The sequence below is a fragment of the Melopsittacus undulatus genome, chromosome 4 (assembly GCF_012275295.1).
Source record: "Melopsittacus undulatus isolate bMelUnd1 chromosome 4, bMelUnd1.mat.Z, whole genome shotgun sequence".
Taxonomy (NCBI): Eukaryota; Metazoa; Chordata; class Aves; order Psittaciformes; family Psittaculidae; genus Melopsittacus; species Melopsittacus undulatus.
In genome coordinates this window covers 67142574-67158395 of record NC_047530.1, presented here as the reverse complement: position 1 = coordinate 67158395, position 15822 = coordinate 67142574, and the positions used below count along the sequence as shown (strand labels likewise).

The 15822-nt window shown below is 45.9% G+C and overlaps 1 protein-coding gene across 1 annotated transcript in view; it reads right to left on the bottom strand.

The window, feature by feature from the left end:
- Nucleotides 1–15310, bottom strand: part of LOC101879438 (hexokinase-1) — a 38547-nt gene extending 23237 nt beyond the window's left edge. The window contains exons 1-3 of the mRNA XM_005153691.4: nucleotides 15151–15310; nucleotides 7826–7988; nucleotides 2571–2719 (exon numbers count right to left, since the gene is read on the bottom strand). Of these exons, the coding sequence (XP_005153748.2) occupies nucleotides 2571–2719; nucleotides 7826–7988; nucleotides 15151–15213 (375 nt within the window). The 5' untranslated portion in view covers nucleotides 15214–15310. The remainder of the gene's footprint in view (nucleotides 1–2570; nucleotides 2720–7825; nucleotides 7989–15150) is intronic.
- Nucleotides 15311–15822: the final 512 nt, after the last annotated feature.

The following is a 15822-nucleotide window of genomic DNA, read 5'->3' as shown; positions in this document are numbered from 1 at the left end:
AGCCAGCAGACTTTGGCAAGCAACTGAAGATCTGAGCTCAAGCTTCTGAAAGGGGAAGATTTAAGGAGCAAGGAAAACACATCTTTGGATCAGGAGAACAGCCACAAGTCCATAACCTACCTCCAGTGGTGCCAGAACACAAAAAGCAACAGCAAAATCAAGCCTCAGGCATGCTCCCATTTGCTGAGTTGACACAGAACACAGGCTTCTTACAAATTTTAGACCTGATATTGCACTGCTGAAGTCAATGAGAGTTTTGCCCTTGGTTTTGACAGGGAACTGTCTCCAGCAGGCAAAGGTGTCAGCCCATTCCTAACAGATGGACAGGAATAGAAGTTTGAACGCAGTGGAGTAGAAAATATCAAAACGAACCATGCTAGTGAGGCATGAAGCCATAAATCGCAATCCCTTCAGTAAGCTGATTATCTTAGGCTTTAAGACTACTCAGTTACTCACTGAAGTTAATGACACAGCTTGCAGAAAACATATTAGTAACCTACCCAGTGTGGGCAGTTCAGTCCAAGTGTTCCACTAATCTGGCTCGGGGATTTCAGAGAACCTCAACTGTACACACCAGTCATAAACATCAAATCATCACTTGCCTGTGTACCTCCTGGGCATCCACCATGCTTCCCTGTAAACTCTCACAGCTTTAGGCATGGCTGGATATCATCATGAGATAACTTCAAACCGGATGGAATTCATAGAATCATAGAATACTTAGGATTGGAAAGGACCTCAAGATCACCTAGTTCCAACCCCCCTGCCATGGGCAGGGACACCTCACACTAAACCATATCACCCAAGGCTTCATCCAACCTGGCCTTGAACACTGCCAGGGATGGAGCATTCACAACCTCCCTGGGCAACCCATTCCAGTACCTCACCACCCTAACAGTAAAGAACTTCTTCCTTATATCCAATCTAAACCTCTGCTGTTTAAGTTTCAACCCGTTACCCCTTGTCCTATCACTACAGTCCCTAATGAATTCTGATGATACCTCCAGTTCTCCTTTTCCTGCTACTTAAATACTGGGAGTCACTGTCCCCCCAGGGTCAGCGGATGTCTTGCTCACTTCTCTTTCAGTTTAAAAAGCATAACAAAGCCTATCAGTCTGAGCTACACACTGGTAATTCCACACACCACCACCCCATCCCCCATCCAGCCCTCAACCCCCTTCCCCTCCCCCACCAGCTAAATGGCCTTAGGATATTTAAAAATTACAACATAAACATGACAAAGCCACAGACAGAATGAAGACCTGATGTCTCCTTTCCTGGCTTCTCCTTACCATCTTTCTCATGTCTCCATCAAGTCTCACCTTAAATCAACCTGCCTTTCCTCCCTAGACAGACATTTGCCCCCAGGTATGTGGGTAGCCCTGCTGCTTGCCTCTTCTCCAGCTCCCAAAATCCCTTGACGGACAAGCAACCCCTGCTCCAAACCTGCCTCCTGACTTGTCTGCCTCCACCAGCAACAGGCAGCTCAGCTCCCCTCCAACACCATTTTATGGAAAAGCCACTTTGCAGCCTTTTGTCCAGAAAGCAAAGTAGTAATGTTATGAAAGTCTTTACAAGACAGGTATTTATTGCTTGGTTCAGATATGACAACAATCCTTACACCAGTGCTACTTACAAGCCATGACTGCCATCTTACATTCACTGTTGCACAGGAATGTAGCAGCAGTTATTACACATATTAAAGTTACTAAGGTTTCTATATTAAGGATAGAAATGCTCTTTTGCACAATTTTTCTTTTTTTTCCTCTTTCATTTATCCTTTACAAACAAGCTATAAATTTTCTGCAGATCTCATATGCCAAAACAGCACCGCATTCTAGTAAAAAGTGTAAAAAACTTTACTGTTTTCAATGCTGAAAACAACCTGTTTTGTTTTACAAAACACAAACAAATCTGTCAGTAAAATATTCATTGTAATCCATTTTCTGATCATAAAGAGAAAATAAATTCTTCTAAAGAACCTTCTAAAATTCCAAGTAAATGGATCCAAACATTTTTTACCTTGGAACATGGGAGACAAAAAAAAACCTTACCATTTATTCAGCAAAAAATAAGTTGAAGTTGTGCCAAAACATTCTATGAGCTTCCTGTAATTTTTCTATCTACCTGTACTTCTCATGAATGCCAAGTTGCTCAGACTGCCAAGACAGGTATGTGGCTGTCATTGGTATTTCTATCTGTCATCTAACATTACAGTTGCAGAGTTGGTCATGCTTGTTACTTACAAAGACTAAGCTACTTTCCTGCTCTCCTTTCCTACCTGTGGAAATTGATTTTTATAGTACAGTCAGAGGTTTTATTTCTAGGTCATTTTTTCCCTAACTCAGCCAAAAATCTGCCATACGATGATGACAGCAGATTTGCAGCACTCATGCATGCTCTATTACACTAACTACTGCTTATTTATTTTCAGTATCGACAAAGAGCGTAGTCAAGTCTGTGCATGCTGTAGGTGCAACTGTTAAGATGCTATGGTCATTCGTTTTTTTCTAAAATGGCAGCGTGAAAGCAGCTAATCTTTAGAGACATCCTAAGGAAGAGGTGCTTACCCTTGTTCCACTGCCGTGCATGATATCTTCAGGTGTATTATAAATTTCACTTTCCATTTGTACTGTCTGCTTTTTTTCATGTGACACCTTCACCCGCAGAATTCGGAAATAAGAACCGCCAAGATCCAGTGCAATGAAATCTCCTTTCTCTATATGGAAAACAAGACACAAGTGATTAAAACCTGCATGCAACACAAATCTGGGAAACATCAAGCTCAGTTAAATATAACATATGGGCAAATGTCCAGTGCCCACAAAGAGGAAGTTCTAGCTGCAGGGTGTCCACATAATGCATCAATCTGATTCCCTACAATTTAACATGAAGTTGGTACAGACAACTGTAATGAAGGTTTCATAGAATCACAGACTAGTTTGGGTTGTAAGGGACCTTAAAGTTCATTTAGTTTCAACCTCCCTGCCATAGGCAGGGACACCTTTCACTAGATCAGGTTGCTCAAAGCCCCATCCAGCTTGGCCTTAAACACAGTCTGGGATGGGGCATCCACAACTTCTCTAGACAACCTGTGCCACTGTTTCAGCACCCTCTTAGTAAAGAGTTTCTTCCTAATCTAAATCTACTCTCTTCCAGTTTAAAACTATTCACCCTTGCCCTGTCACTACATGTCCTTGTAAAAAGTCCTTCTCTAGAACCAACTAACAGTGGACTGTCTGTATCCACATCTCATGATGAAGCTTGGCAGAGCAAAGAAAGCCTGAAAGATGTTGAAAATAGAGACAGTAAAATGAAGGGATGCCAGACCACTAATGAGCAGTCTTTTGCTGTAAACAAACATGTATCATTTTGGCAAATAACAGTGAATGGTGGCTGCTTTAAAATCAACAAATTACACACAGATGTATTTAAAGCAGGAACCACTTAATTCACACCAGAAAGCTGAGATTCACTGCAAACTGCAGTCAAGATAACAGAAGTCAGAAAAACAGTCTGAAAAAAGTATAGGGTGTCCCTGAACTGCTGCAGAAGTTGTGATCCCTTGCACAGAGCTCCTAAATACCTCCCCAGAAACCAGGAAAAGAGTTAGGATACCTCATCTGTGGTGGATAGGATTTGGATTTCAAAGGTCTGAAGCCAAATCCACTACCCTACCACCTTCACAAACCTCAGGCAACACAGACACGTGGCCAGGCTACCTGAGGAATGACACCTACAGCACGCATTGGAGAGCAAGGCAAACATATTTGACTGAACTGCTTGTGCTATCTCACTTTATCAAAGAGGGAGCAAACACAGCAATCATTAAAGTCTGTGAAAAGATAATATTTGGGGAAGCAGTGTGTACAACTTGTCACACAGAAGTGTATGTCCAGGTTAATCACCAAGGCTCTTTGCAAGCATTTATGTCTGTACATGGCAACCCCAGGCTCCCCGAGGCTGCTCAAAGGGCAGTGAAGCACAGGAACATGGTACCTTTTCATCTTGGTTTCCTCATCAATTTGTACTTTTCTGCAGTGTCAGAAGTATCCCATGCCATGACAGGATCAGCTGCCTCCCCCCTATCCTGCACCCTGATGCATATTGCCAGTCCCATCCTGTGGAGCAATTTGGCCTCTTCTCATTCTGCCTTATGAATCTGAACTAGGACTTTGGGAAGGTCATTCCCAACATCACCGTTTCTCCACTTCTACTTACACTCAATGTGGAAAGACTTCTAGCAGTTGGGAAGACAGTACCTTGTGATGTGTTACCTCAAACTACAACTCTCTTCTCAGAGCCTCCTGACCTGATGCTGTCACTAAAATACCATGTATGCAATTTACCCACAAGGAGTTCCAGACCCACATTTCCCTCCGAGATTACTCTGCCGAATCTCAGATCAACACTTCTAAAGTCTGATTTAGTGAGCTGCTCCTTCCTCTTCATCACACCATGCACCTCAAGGAGCCCCATCAAGCTCAGCAACGTTGATGAGCTGGATGAGGCATCCTTCAGAGCAGGAGCTCTATCAGAAACAGCCCAAGAGAGGCAAAGACACAGCAAAAGCCGACATGCTTTTCCAGGGTTGCAGTGTAACACAGAAACAGAACACTGTCATGCAAGAAACCACAATGACAATAAGCTATATAAAGAAAAACATAGCAAAATGACAGTGGAAGCCCACAGCTCCTAGTAATCCTGATTTTACTGCATTGCAATGCAACTTTTTCTTCTTTCTGCTTAAGACATAGGCAGACTCAACTTGCAGAAATGCAGATCTTGCAGCACTTCCCTGCCTTTTTTTGAACAGCTTGGCTTTAAACATCACTTTGCTCCAGCACAAATGTCATTTAAAACATAAACATATCCAAACTGTAGGCCCAGTTCCATTTATTGGGTTCAGCATAATAAGTTTAGTAACTCACAACTGCTTTCACCGCAACAAGACTAGAAGTCAAACATTTACAAGTGTCTCATTAAGCCAAATATCCAAATAAGCTTTATCATATGAGTATCATTTGTTGAATGCAAGCCATTACCTCCAATAAATAATGGAAAAATCAACATTGGACCAGATGGCCCTTACACCTCAGTACATACCTCAAGCAAATATTGCACTTCATATAGAACTATCTTCCCTGGCAGTAAATTAACAAATTAGCACGTTTGATTTCCAGCACCATCAAGCTTACCACAAGGTAAAATTTATTAAGAATTATTAACCTTTTCAGTTAAAAAGAAAAAAGAACTCTGAACTAGAGTGTAAAGCTTTCATACGCAAAGTAGTAGCTTGCTTTCAGTGTACTTCAGGAATTAAACCCATGTAGCACCATTTAATCTATGCTTTGTAACACCAAGGTGCAATCAAACCTGCTGTAAATCTATTCAGGAACATCCTTCAAAAGCATTTTGAATTAGTCTGAAATACTATTCTGAGTGCTCTGGACAAAAAACCTTGTGGCTTTTGTAAATTAAGCAACTCTGAATGAAGCAAAAAGCCCTGCTAACACCAACATCTCCAGAGTCCCCAAAATTATCACTCAAAAGCCCCTTGTTAATAAAGTTCACAAGCACTGATCTGAAAATAAACAACAGTATTTTTCTGAATAGTCAACTCTCATACTAATAACCAGACTTGGAAGAAAGAGCTTACAAGGCAGTAGAGAAAGGCCAGAGAAGAGGGCAGGCTTTCAGCCTCTGCCTTTTATAGAGAAACAGCTGAAGACAGAAACTGCCATCAGCCAGGAGCCAACCCTACACTTCGGGCACAGCAATACAGCCATATCCACAAGGGCTCCCCAGAGACTTTAGGAGGAAGAGGGAACAAGACTCTGCATCTGCCCTGGCTTCATCTATGTGATGGCTGAGCCAGACATGGCAGGCACGTGGAGGTGAGTCAGGGAAAGAAATACCATGACACGTACCCACAGCAAACATTGCTCATACCTGGGATCAGAACATGCCCTTTCTGGGAAACAATTAAATTGTTTTGCCTGCATTTCTAACAGCTATCCAAACAGACACTCACAACCTGCATATACAGATTACTGTCATGTTATACAGAAATTGTCTGGGGCAAAGCACTGCCTTGGTCTAATCCATGCTGCAACATTCACTGCCCATAGTCCTGGAGGGGCCATCAGGAGCCAAATGGGCACAGGATCAAGAACTGAGCACCTTGTACACAATACACAAGGTTGCTTTTTTAAGTAGGTGTTTGAAATGATCTGGAATTAATGCCTTGACATACAGACATGCTTACACTCAACAAGGGCTACCCACTGCTCTGGCTCATGTTCAGTCCCAGCAGCACACCTCTCCCCTTTTCCCTTTGTGCCATCCTGCATCTTGAAGTCTCTCCAGTTTGTGCCATGGAGTAATTCGCAAACATATTTGGCTCACTGCAAGCAGCCCAGATTTGCTAACCTGCAGTGCCTTGACAGAAGAGGGTACTGGAGACAGGTCAACTCAAAACACATATGGGGATTTCAGAGTTGGTAAAAACACTGGGATTCCACACATAAACCCTCAAGTCACCTCACACCTGCAAACCCTTAGAGCAAGCCCTGCCAGTGACCCAGCTTTGTGTGGCAGCTTCTGGCTTTCTCAACAGGCTCCAAATTTCAACACAACATTTCAACATAACAACCAGTAGTGCTAAATTAAGGGAAACACAGAATTCAAGACTGTTCTTCCTTTGTTTGTTTGGTGTTTGTTTGGGTTTTTTAAGAGAGTATTAACATTTCAACTGAAAAGCTTAAGGTGGCAGAAAGCAACAGTGAAGCAGAACTATCGAAGATTTCCCCAGCCAGACAGCACCAAATAACACAAAGCCCCAGGCTTCATGTTCTTTCACCCAACAAATTCTCCATTTTAACTCAGAAAAAGCCTCAAAACAGGTAATCGTATTATGCAGTTGTTGCAATTGTGCAATTTCTGCACACAGGGACTTAACTTGTGTTAGGCACCAAACTAGTTACCAATGCATGCTACATGAGAAGGAAATCTAGTGTTACCACTAAATAATAAACACTATTATATACTGTTAATAAATATATTTATACACCCTATATATAGTTGTTGGAGGGTTGTTTGGTTTGTTTGTTTGGTTTTTTTTATAAGCACTAAAGTAATGGGGACAATCTTGGTCTCAAATACCAACACAGCATCTTTTTGATTTCTGATAGCTCTCTGTGCCACTTTTATCAGGTACAGTGAGCATGAAAAAATAAGCCCTACATCTCAATGGAAAAAGCTCAGTACACCAGAGCAGCAGCTTCTGAGCCACACACTGCACCTCCTTGAGTTCTGCCAGTTTTCCCCTTAGGCCGCCTGCAAAACATAGCTACAAAAAGCAAAACAAATGCCAGGAAATTCAAATTCAGCATACAGCAGTATTTTTTCCACTGGAGAAAAAACAAGAAGAGATGTTGAGTCAAAAAACAAATGACTAAAAGCCACTGTATTTGTCAAGACTCTAGGTCACATGAGTATGAACTGCATAAATCAAACATTTTCCTATGTGAAGTATTGACAGATGGCAGACAAATCTTAGCATAAATAATACGGATTGTTAGTAGACTGATTAATAGGAAGGGCTCTTCCATTGGCATCAAAATGGTTTTGACACTGAATTCACAAAATCCTCCAGCATCTGTGGGAACTGACCTGCACACAGAAGGGAGGCTGCCTTTGAGGAGGTGCCAGGGCTTGGCAGAAAGTAAATTGCTCTTGTTCTTGGCAGTATTGATGTATTTCTAACAGGTTTCCCATGAAGCACGCCATCTTTAATACACAAAACAAATACTCAGCTCCTTACCTGAACCATCAGGAATGGACCTCACAAATGTAGGAAGCATCTTCACTGCAGCTGTTGGGTTAAAGTCTCTGGAGAGGCCATTCTTCATCTCTCTCCTGAAGCGAGCCATAACATCTATCAGTGTTTCATCAGAGAGTCGCATGGCGTAAAGGTATTTGTCAATCTGGGGAAAACAAACAAAGAAAACCATCACAGAGTGAAAGACTGCCCTGAAGTGCCCATGGGGGGCTCTTTAACTGCATATAGCCCCAGCTTGGCCATGGAGCTCTGGCCAGGCTGACAACACAGCCACACACTTCATGCCTTGTCTTTTTGACTCAAAATCAGGAAAATGTGCAAGTGCTAGGACACATGTGAGCTGAAGTCCACTCCATTCTACTGTTTTTGCAAGGCATGACCCAGTCCACATCACTCTGCCTCCTATTTTCCACAGAAACTCATTCAACCACAGCCTCACACCACAATCTCCAGCCCTCACACCACTCCTCAGCTCTCCTGACTGCCCATGAGCTGAACAGCTGAAGCTAAAAATCCCTCTTTTGGCACCTTGTCCCAGTTGGAGTGATGTGGTTGTCTGTAGTTCACAGAGGTGCCTTGTATTTAAAGCTTTTCATTGTGAAGGACTTGTCACAGCAGCTTCAGGACTATATCCTAGGCTGCAAAATTATTTCTGTGTACCAGACCACTTTCCCTCTCCCACTGATAGGGATATCTACTGATATCCAAAACTACCACAGCCAGAGAGTCAGAAGAGGCAGAACTTGGCTGTGAGCAGGTAGCAGCTTCCTCCTCAAGACAAAACATCAAATTAAAAGTTGTTGACTTCTCCCTTGTGACTTCCCAAAACAGGAACTTTCTTCACCTCACTGGAAAAAGGAGGCTGCTCCAGTTTTCCAATAATACTGCCTTCTATAACATTACACCCATCTTCATCATCAGGCAGATTGAGAGATGCTTTGATGCTTCAAAAATACAACTTGGCCTTGGGGGGTTCTTGCACATGTCCCACACCTTTCACCTCAGCTGCCAGTCTATTCTTGCCTTGTTTCATTATCTGCCTTGGAAATTTGGTTCTGCAAACAGCTTAGATCCAAGCCACACCTTTGGGATCACTTTTGTTTGCAGCTTAGCAGGACCAAGAAAATAAAACCCTTCCATGCTTTTTATCCTCAGCAAAACTGGAAAAGCTACCTCATTTTAAACCCCAGACCATCTCTGTGCCAAGGCTGCCTGTGTCTCCTTTGCTGTTCTGGAAGCACTGAGAGCAACTCATCCAACCTCTCCACTGGCATTGTGTCTTGCAGTGCCAATGCCGCAATAAAACATGCCATGTGAAATGTATACATGCAAATACTCCATATACTGAGGATTTTGAGACAGAAAACAACGAATCATGTCATTTTCAAAGGAAATGCAGACAATCAAAATGTAACTAAACTCTAAACTGGCCATAAAACCAGTGCAAATTTAATTTCTCCTGCAGAAAGTACTTCTGCCACATGTACCTCAAGGTCTGCACCAAAGATAGTGTACCTCCATGAGCCAGATGCCCTCCTACTGTGACCAAGCATTTACACAGACAAGGGAGAAAGATATATGGATGCTGCTGCCAGGCACAGCTACCCAGCCTGATGCCGAACCACAGCAAGCCTGAAACAGGGGGCCAGAGCCAGAGGCTGCACAAGTTCTGATGTGTTCAGTGCCACTGCTTGCAGAGGAAGGGCAAAACAGCCACCAAATAGACGCTATGGGAAAGTTACAGTGCAACAATATGAAATGATACCATACATTTGCTCCACGAACTGGTGAAGTGATAGTGCAGGCGTATAGCTGAGTGGCAGAAGAGCTGAGCCCAGGTTCGCTGCAACAGAGGGCAAATGCTAGACCCCAGGCAGCATCCCCATTTGGGTCCCATGGTGCCCAAAGGGCTGACAGCCCCCTCACAATGACAACCACAGCCAGCCACTGGCATAATTTTGCTCCAAGAACAAAAACATGATGGGACACACTCTTTCTTGCAGCCCCAAATGCTGTCTCAGCATTTGCAGAGGCTGGTCTCAGGCTGAGCAGGAAGGACTCTCCTCCATGGCAAACCCTACCACAGCTGGATTGCTTTTATTAGCAGAGTGTATAAAGCCATGATGTCAAAGCATTAAGTTATTCTCTTTCTAAGGAGGGGGAGGGGGGAAGAAGGGGGAAACCCTCTTATTAAGGCTGAGCTTTCAGCAGCCCACACTGCTGCTCACAAGCCTGATTTCCCAAATCTCCCAGTGAAAGCTCAGTAACACATCATTCACACAGACTTCACTGTGTAACTAAAATACCCCTCTACACAGTCCCACTGCTGCATCCTCCTGTCAAAAACAGGGTTGAGGGATTTCCCCCCACAAAAAGCCCTGTAGTAAATGCAGGTTTTGGCATTTGCACAGTGAAAATCGGACAAGCCCATTCTCCACAGCTCTGCCCCTCCACTGCTGAAGGAAAACGGGAGGGAGGGCTCTCTTGTCTTCTGTTTTGGGTGAAAAACCAATGAACACTGTCAGCACCCCTACATAATTGGGCAGGACCCCCCTGCAGCAGGGAGCATCACCTCGAATCGCCTCGCATTGCATCACGGTGCATCATATTGCGTTGCATCACATCAAGGCCATCTTTACCGCTGAGACTCATGGGGCGGAGAGGCGGAGGAGATGGGAACTAAACCTTGGTCTGAAACAAAACCTCTCCCGTGTGTTGCAGTTTCCAAAAAAAAAAAAAAAAGAAGAAAAAAGAGGGAAAAAAAGCATTTCTTTTTGTTCCCTGGGCAGGAAAAGCGTCAGTCATTCTGGCAGGGCAGCTGCTAGGGAAAAAGCACTGCTCTCCTGGGCTGGCAGCACAGGCAGACTTCTGACGGAAAACCCTCAGCAAACTGCCACAAATAACTGGGAGGGGGGGAACTGAAGGCCGGATTATGAGACGGAGGTTTAATAACTCCCTGCTTTGCCTGCAATAAAAGCCGATCACAAAGCAAATCTCAGACTTATCCGAAGGGAAGCTGTGGGAGGAGCCAGCAGGGACACAGCTGGGAGCTGCCGGCAGCACCCTGTCAGACGTGCAGCCTCCCATGGCTGCAGCCCCGTGGGAGATGGGTGCCAGCCCTTCCCTGGGAATGGCGGAGCGCAGAAGCAATTTCAGTCAGGCAGCAAGGAGCAGGAAACACTTCTTTATTTAGCTGCCATTTCAGAACCGCCCCCCAGGAACGGCATCTTCCAGAGTGTCACTACGGGAGCCCTCCAGTAATTTTGCCCCTTTATTTTTTCTCCTTAAAAAACCAGCCAGCCAGAATCTGCAAGCAAGTTTTTTTGTAAATAGGATTTCATACTGTGAGCCATGTGTGTCTTGGTCTCATAGGGAAGATACTTTACGCACTTGGGGAAAATACGTTTCTGAAAATCCAGCCACCACAGCAACCTCCACCGAAAGTTGTGAATAATTATAAGCCCATAATGAAACAGGCAGCACTGAGGGCCATTCCTTAAACGCAAGCTTCATTCCCTGGACACTGACAACAGGCAATAGTATCCAAGAATAGAGCACTCCCACAGTTTCAGAAATCGTTAGCATCTAGTTTACTGACACAGCCTTTGCATGAAAAGGCTCCACCATGTAAACATTTTTCTGCAGAGTTAATCACACTCCATACTCCTTTCAGCATCAGGAAGACTCACCAGGAGCCAAGGCATGTTAAAACAGGTAGTTTAGACATCCTGAAGCAGGGTTACTTATAATTTATCAGGTTGGTTCCTAAAAAGCCTTTATACTGGCAGGTTACCATTATGGGGCTTTTTCTGATGCCAATTGCTACATTTTACACTCCATTCCATTATGTTCTTTTCAAGGTTAAATGATATTTAAATATCATTCTTGAATTGCAAGACCTTTTTCTCCTCTCATCAGGTAGTAAAACAAAAAGGTATTGTTCCCCTGGCAAACAGAATCAAGGCAACACCTAGAGGATCCCTTCACTGGGGCCAGCTACTGCAGGTATAAACCTGTTGGAAAAAGGTACTCTAAAGCAGTTTTACAAAGGCTCTCCTGCACACAGGCCAGTGGCACAGATACAAGGGATGCTTCGTGGATGGGAGTCAGCCTTTTAGAGAAAGAGGGCCTCAGTTTGGGTTGTACAAAATCTACAGTCACAGCAAGGCTCCTGCTGATGCCACCGAAGGATCACAAACACTCAGGGAAAAGATGTTTTCAAAAACATCTACATAATTTATCCTGCTTGAGGTAAAACTACACCCGTATTTATATGGTACAGAGCATTATTTGTTGGCTTGCTTCTACACACCAGGGTTATGTGCAAGTGCCCATACACATGATTTCATTGGGAAAAGCCTCCTTTTCATTGGAAAAAAACTCCTTGCAGGGGCTGCAGGGTCATGGGGCTGCCAGCAGGCAATGAGCAACCAGCACCTTCGGCACTAAACATCCATCCTCCTGATGGCCACAACTCTCCTTGAAAAATCATAGTACATAGAATGGTTTGGGTTGGAAGCCACCTCAAAGATCATCTAACTCCAACCCCCACGCCATGGGCAGGGACACCTTCCCCTAGAACAGGATGCTCAAAGCCCCACCCTTGAACACTTCTCTAAGTTTTCCAAGCAACCTGTTCCAGTGCCTCACCACCCTTCACAGTAAAGAACTCCTCCCTAATATCTACTCTAATCTACCCTCTTTCAGTTTAAAGCCATTCCCCCTTGTCCTGTCACTGCATGCCCCTGTTAAAAAGTCCCTCTCTAGATTTCTTGTAGGCCCCTTTAGGTACTGGAAGCTGCTTCAAGCTCCCCAGAACCTTCTTTTCTCCCAGCTGAACAAGCCCAGCTCTCTCAGCCTGTCTCCATAGGAGAGGTGCTGCAGCCCTCAGGTCATCTTTATGTTCCTGAAACTGCAAATTTGAAAAAAATTACTCTCAAGCTTAAGGGGGGGTGGGGGTGTAGAAACCCAGCAAAACCAGTATGGAAGCAGGAGTTCTTAGACCTAGGGTGTCCTGACAGCCTGAAATCACCAGACCATCTGTGCCCCTCTGCAGGGTTCCTACCATAGAAAGGCAGCACTGAGCATAGTGCCATGCAGGAATGGGACCCCCCCCAAAAAAAAAAAAAAAAAGAAGGAAACAGGATCACAAAGGAAGAAGGATGTTCAGCCTTAGTGGAGACCCAGTAACAAATACATTCCCAAATTCACCTCACTGGTACTTTTAGCCCATTCACACCCCTCCTGTGACCCACAGCAGCATGTTCAAGGTGACCTGCCACCTGTGCCTTTCAAATGCTGAGCAGATGGCTGCTACGGACCAGGGAGGCAGAGGAGTAGCCACTGTGGCCCAGAGCCCCATGGGGCAGAGTGGTGAGGGAGTAACACCCTGGTCGGCAGCCCCCAGCCACAAGCACATACCAGCAGAAAGTGCTGCTCTTCCGGAAGCAGAGAGGAGAGGGAGGGACCTGAAATGAAGCCATGTAGGCACGTATTACCGTAAGCAACATGCTGTGATGGAGCACAAACCTCACAAGCAGCACCCTGAGACAGAGCCCAACACGGAACCAGGAAGCAGAGCCCAGCGGCTCCCAACGGCTGCAGGGCAGCAGAAATATGGGGCAGAGCCTCTGACTGCTGCAGAAACCATCCCTACAGAACAGCCAAAACCCAGGGGGCTCAATATCCGTTCCAAAAGGATATAAACAGGAAAAGATGTCTTACATCCTCCCAAACCTGTAGCCTGCTTGGTTTTGGTAGGGTTTTTTTTTTTCAACTGGATTTTTATTTTATTTTCCAGACAAAACCAGATTGATCCATAAGAACGTTTTACAGTTCCCTGGCCAAACAATTCCCATGCTGTCAGACAACAGCAGCCCCATGGTGCCAAACCAGCCTGTAATAAATAACCCCCAGGAACACCAGTTTCCCTTGCATGCTCCTACGGTGCCTTCCCCACACAGCCATTCTGCAGGTCCTCAGCCAACGCGCACCCTTGTGCTTATCCTGGGTTTCTAAATATAACAGGCACAGCGAGACAGAGAAGGCCTTACCCAGGCATGCACGCCTGGCGCCAGCAGCACCATTTACAAATCCTCCAGGAAAAGGAAAATAAGGGAAAAGGGAGAGCTACATACACAGGGCCAGAAGGTGCAGAAAGCTACAGGCTGCGCAAAGCCTTCAGATCCTCGCAACAACCGCTGGGTGTAAAAGCAAAAGACGTAAACCACAGAAGGAGATGTGGAAAATATGGGGTGCTGCATTGGGTTTTATCCAAGAGAGGAGCTGGTATGGATGAGCATGGCTGGAGTGAGGCAGGAGGGGTCACCCACATACAGCAGCTGGGGTCTCCCTAAGCGCAGCCAGAAGCCCAAAGGAAGAAGATGCTTTCCCCCACCAGGCCAAGCCCTGACACCACTACAAATCAGCCCTGCTAATGCTGACACTGAGTTATCCCCAAAATACTTCTGGGATGCCTTCAGCAGGTGCTCAGCCATGTGCCTAGATGGGTCACGCAGCACTGCCGGAGGTGACAGAGGGGAAGCCTCTGCTCCCTGACGTCATCCTGGCTCTGAGACAGAGCTGGGTGATATTTGCAATCATTTTCCCATTTTGTGTCCCTGCATCCCTAGCCCTAGGCTCTCCACTCCCCACAGCACTGCAATATGCTTAGCCAGGACCTAACTGCCATGTTTTTATTTATCCTGTGCTCTACACCCATTTCCTTGTGGCAGTGCTAAATCACAGGGATATAACAGCCATACAGCAGCAACCTCCTAATGCTAAAGGAAAAGCAGCCCATAGAAATACTGCTTCTTATTAAGCACAACTGACAACCACTTCCTGAAAATTCAGAACCTGCAGTGACACACTTCAAAAACTGCCTGCTCTTTGCCTTCGTCAGCCCTGTGCTGGAGTGAGATGCCCACAGGCACCCTGGGGATGAAGGGGAAGTCCCCTCTTCGGGAATGCTGGTGCCTTCCACACACCCGACAGGCCATCACCACCTCCCTCTCTGCCAAAGCCCCCAGCTCCTGCCTCGCTTTGCCGAGCTCCGTTTCCGCGGCCTGTGCATCACCCGCGCAGGCAGTTTCCACACTGACCCCTCCGATCCGCTCTCCACCGGGAATGCTCTGGGGGGACAGTCTGGCTATTCCTAAAAAGGGGTTTATTCCCCTGCGGGAATACGCTACGGCACAAAGTCGCTACGGGCACAAAGCAACAAAACCAACAGGAACAGAAAAAAAAAATGAAATAAATAAAAAAAGGGATCTGTGGGGGCAGCCCTCCCTCGGGGGTCAGTTTACCTTTTTGACCTGATCCTCCTTCAGCTCCGTGAAGTAGTAGGCCAGGAGTTGGGCGGCGATCATCCTGCCGGCTGCAGCGGGCGGCTCCGCGCACGCAGCGATGCGGCGCCCAGGGATGGCCGCGCTGCCGCCGCCGCAGCACCTCCCCTTCCTCCTCCCCGCTCCTCAGCGGGGCCAGCCGCGGCCCCGCCCACAGCCCCCGCTCCCACTGCCGGCCAGCGTGAACCCCTGTCGGTGTTATCTGCGGCAGGCAGGGCCGGGAGGGTGGGGAGGGCCATGCCCTGCCATACCCCGAAGGGTCTTCCACAGCAGCCTTGGAGACAGGCTGCTGAAGGCTTCCCCCGCTCCTTGAGCTCTGCTGTGGGATGGGAAGAGGAAACTGAAAATACATAAATGAAAAATAAACAAATAAATTTAGGGAAAACAAACAAACAAACAAAAAACCAAACCCCAAGAATGTTTCCAGAAGAGCCTCTGGGCTCAGAAATCGTTGAGAAAATAGCAAAATGGCAGGAACCTCCACTAATACCAAACATCCACACCCGGGTGTGATGTCTTCTCCCAGAGTGAGCAGGACCTGGCCTGTATGCCCCAAGCTTCAGGCTGGGCTGCTATGAGACTTGCAGGGCCGGGGAGTGGATGTCAGTATGTTTTGGAAGCAGGTAGGTGCTT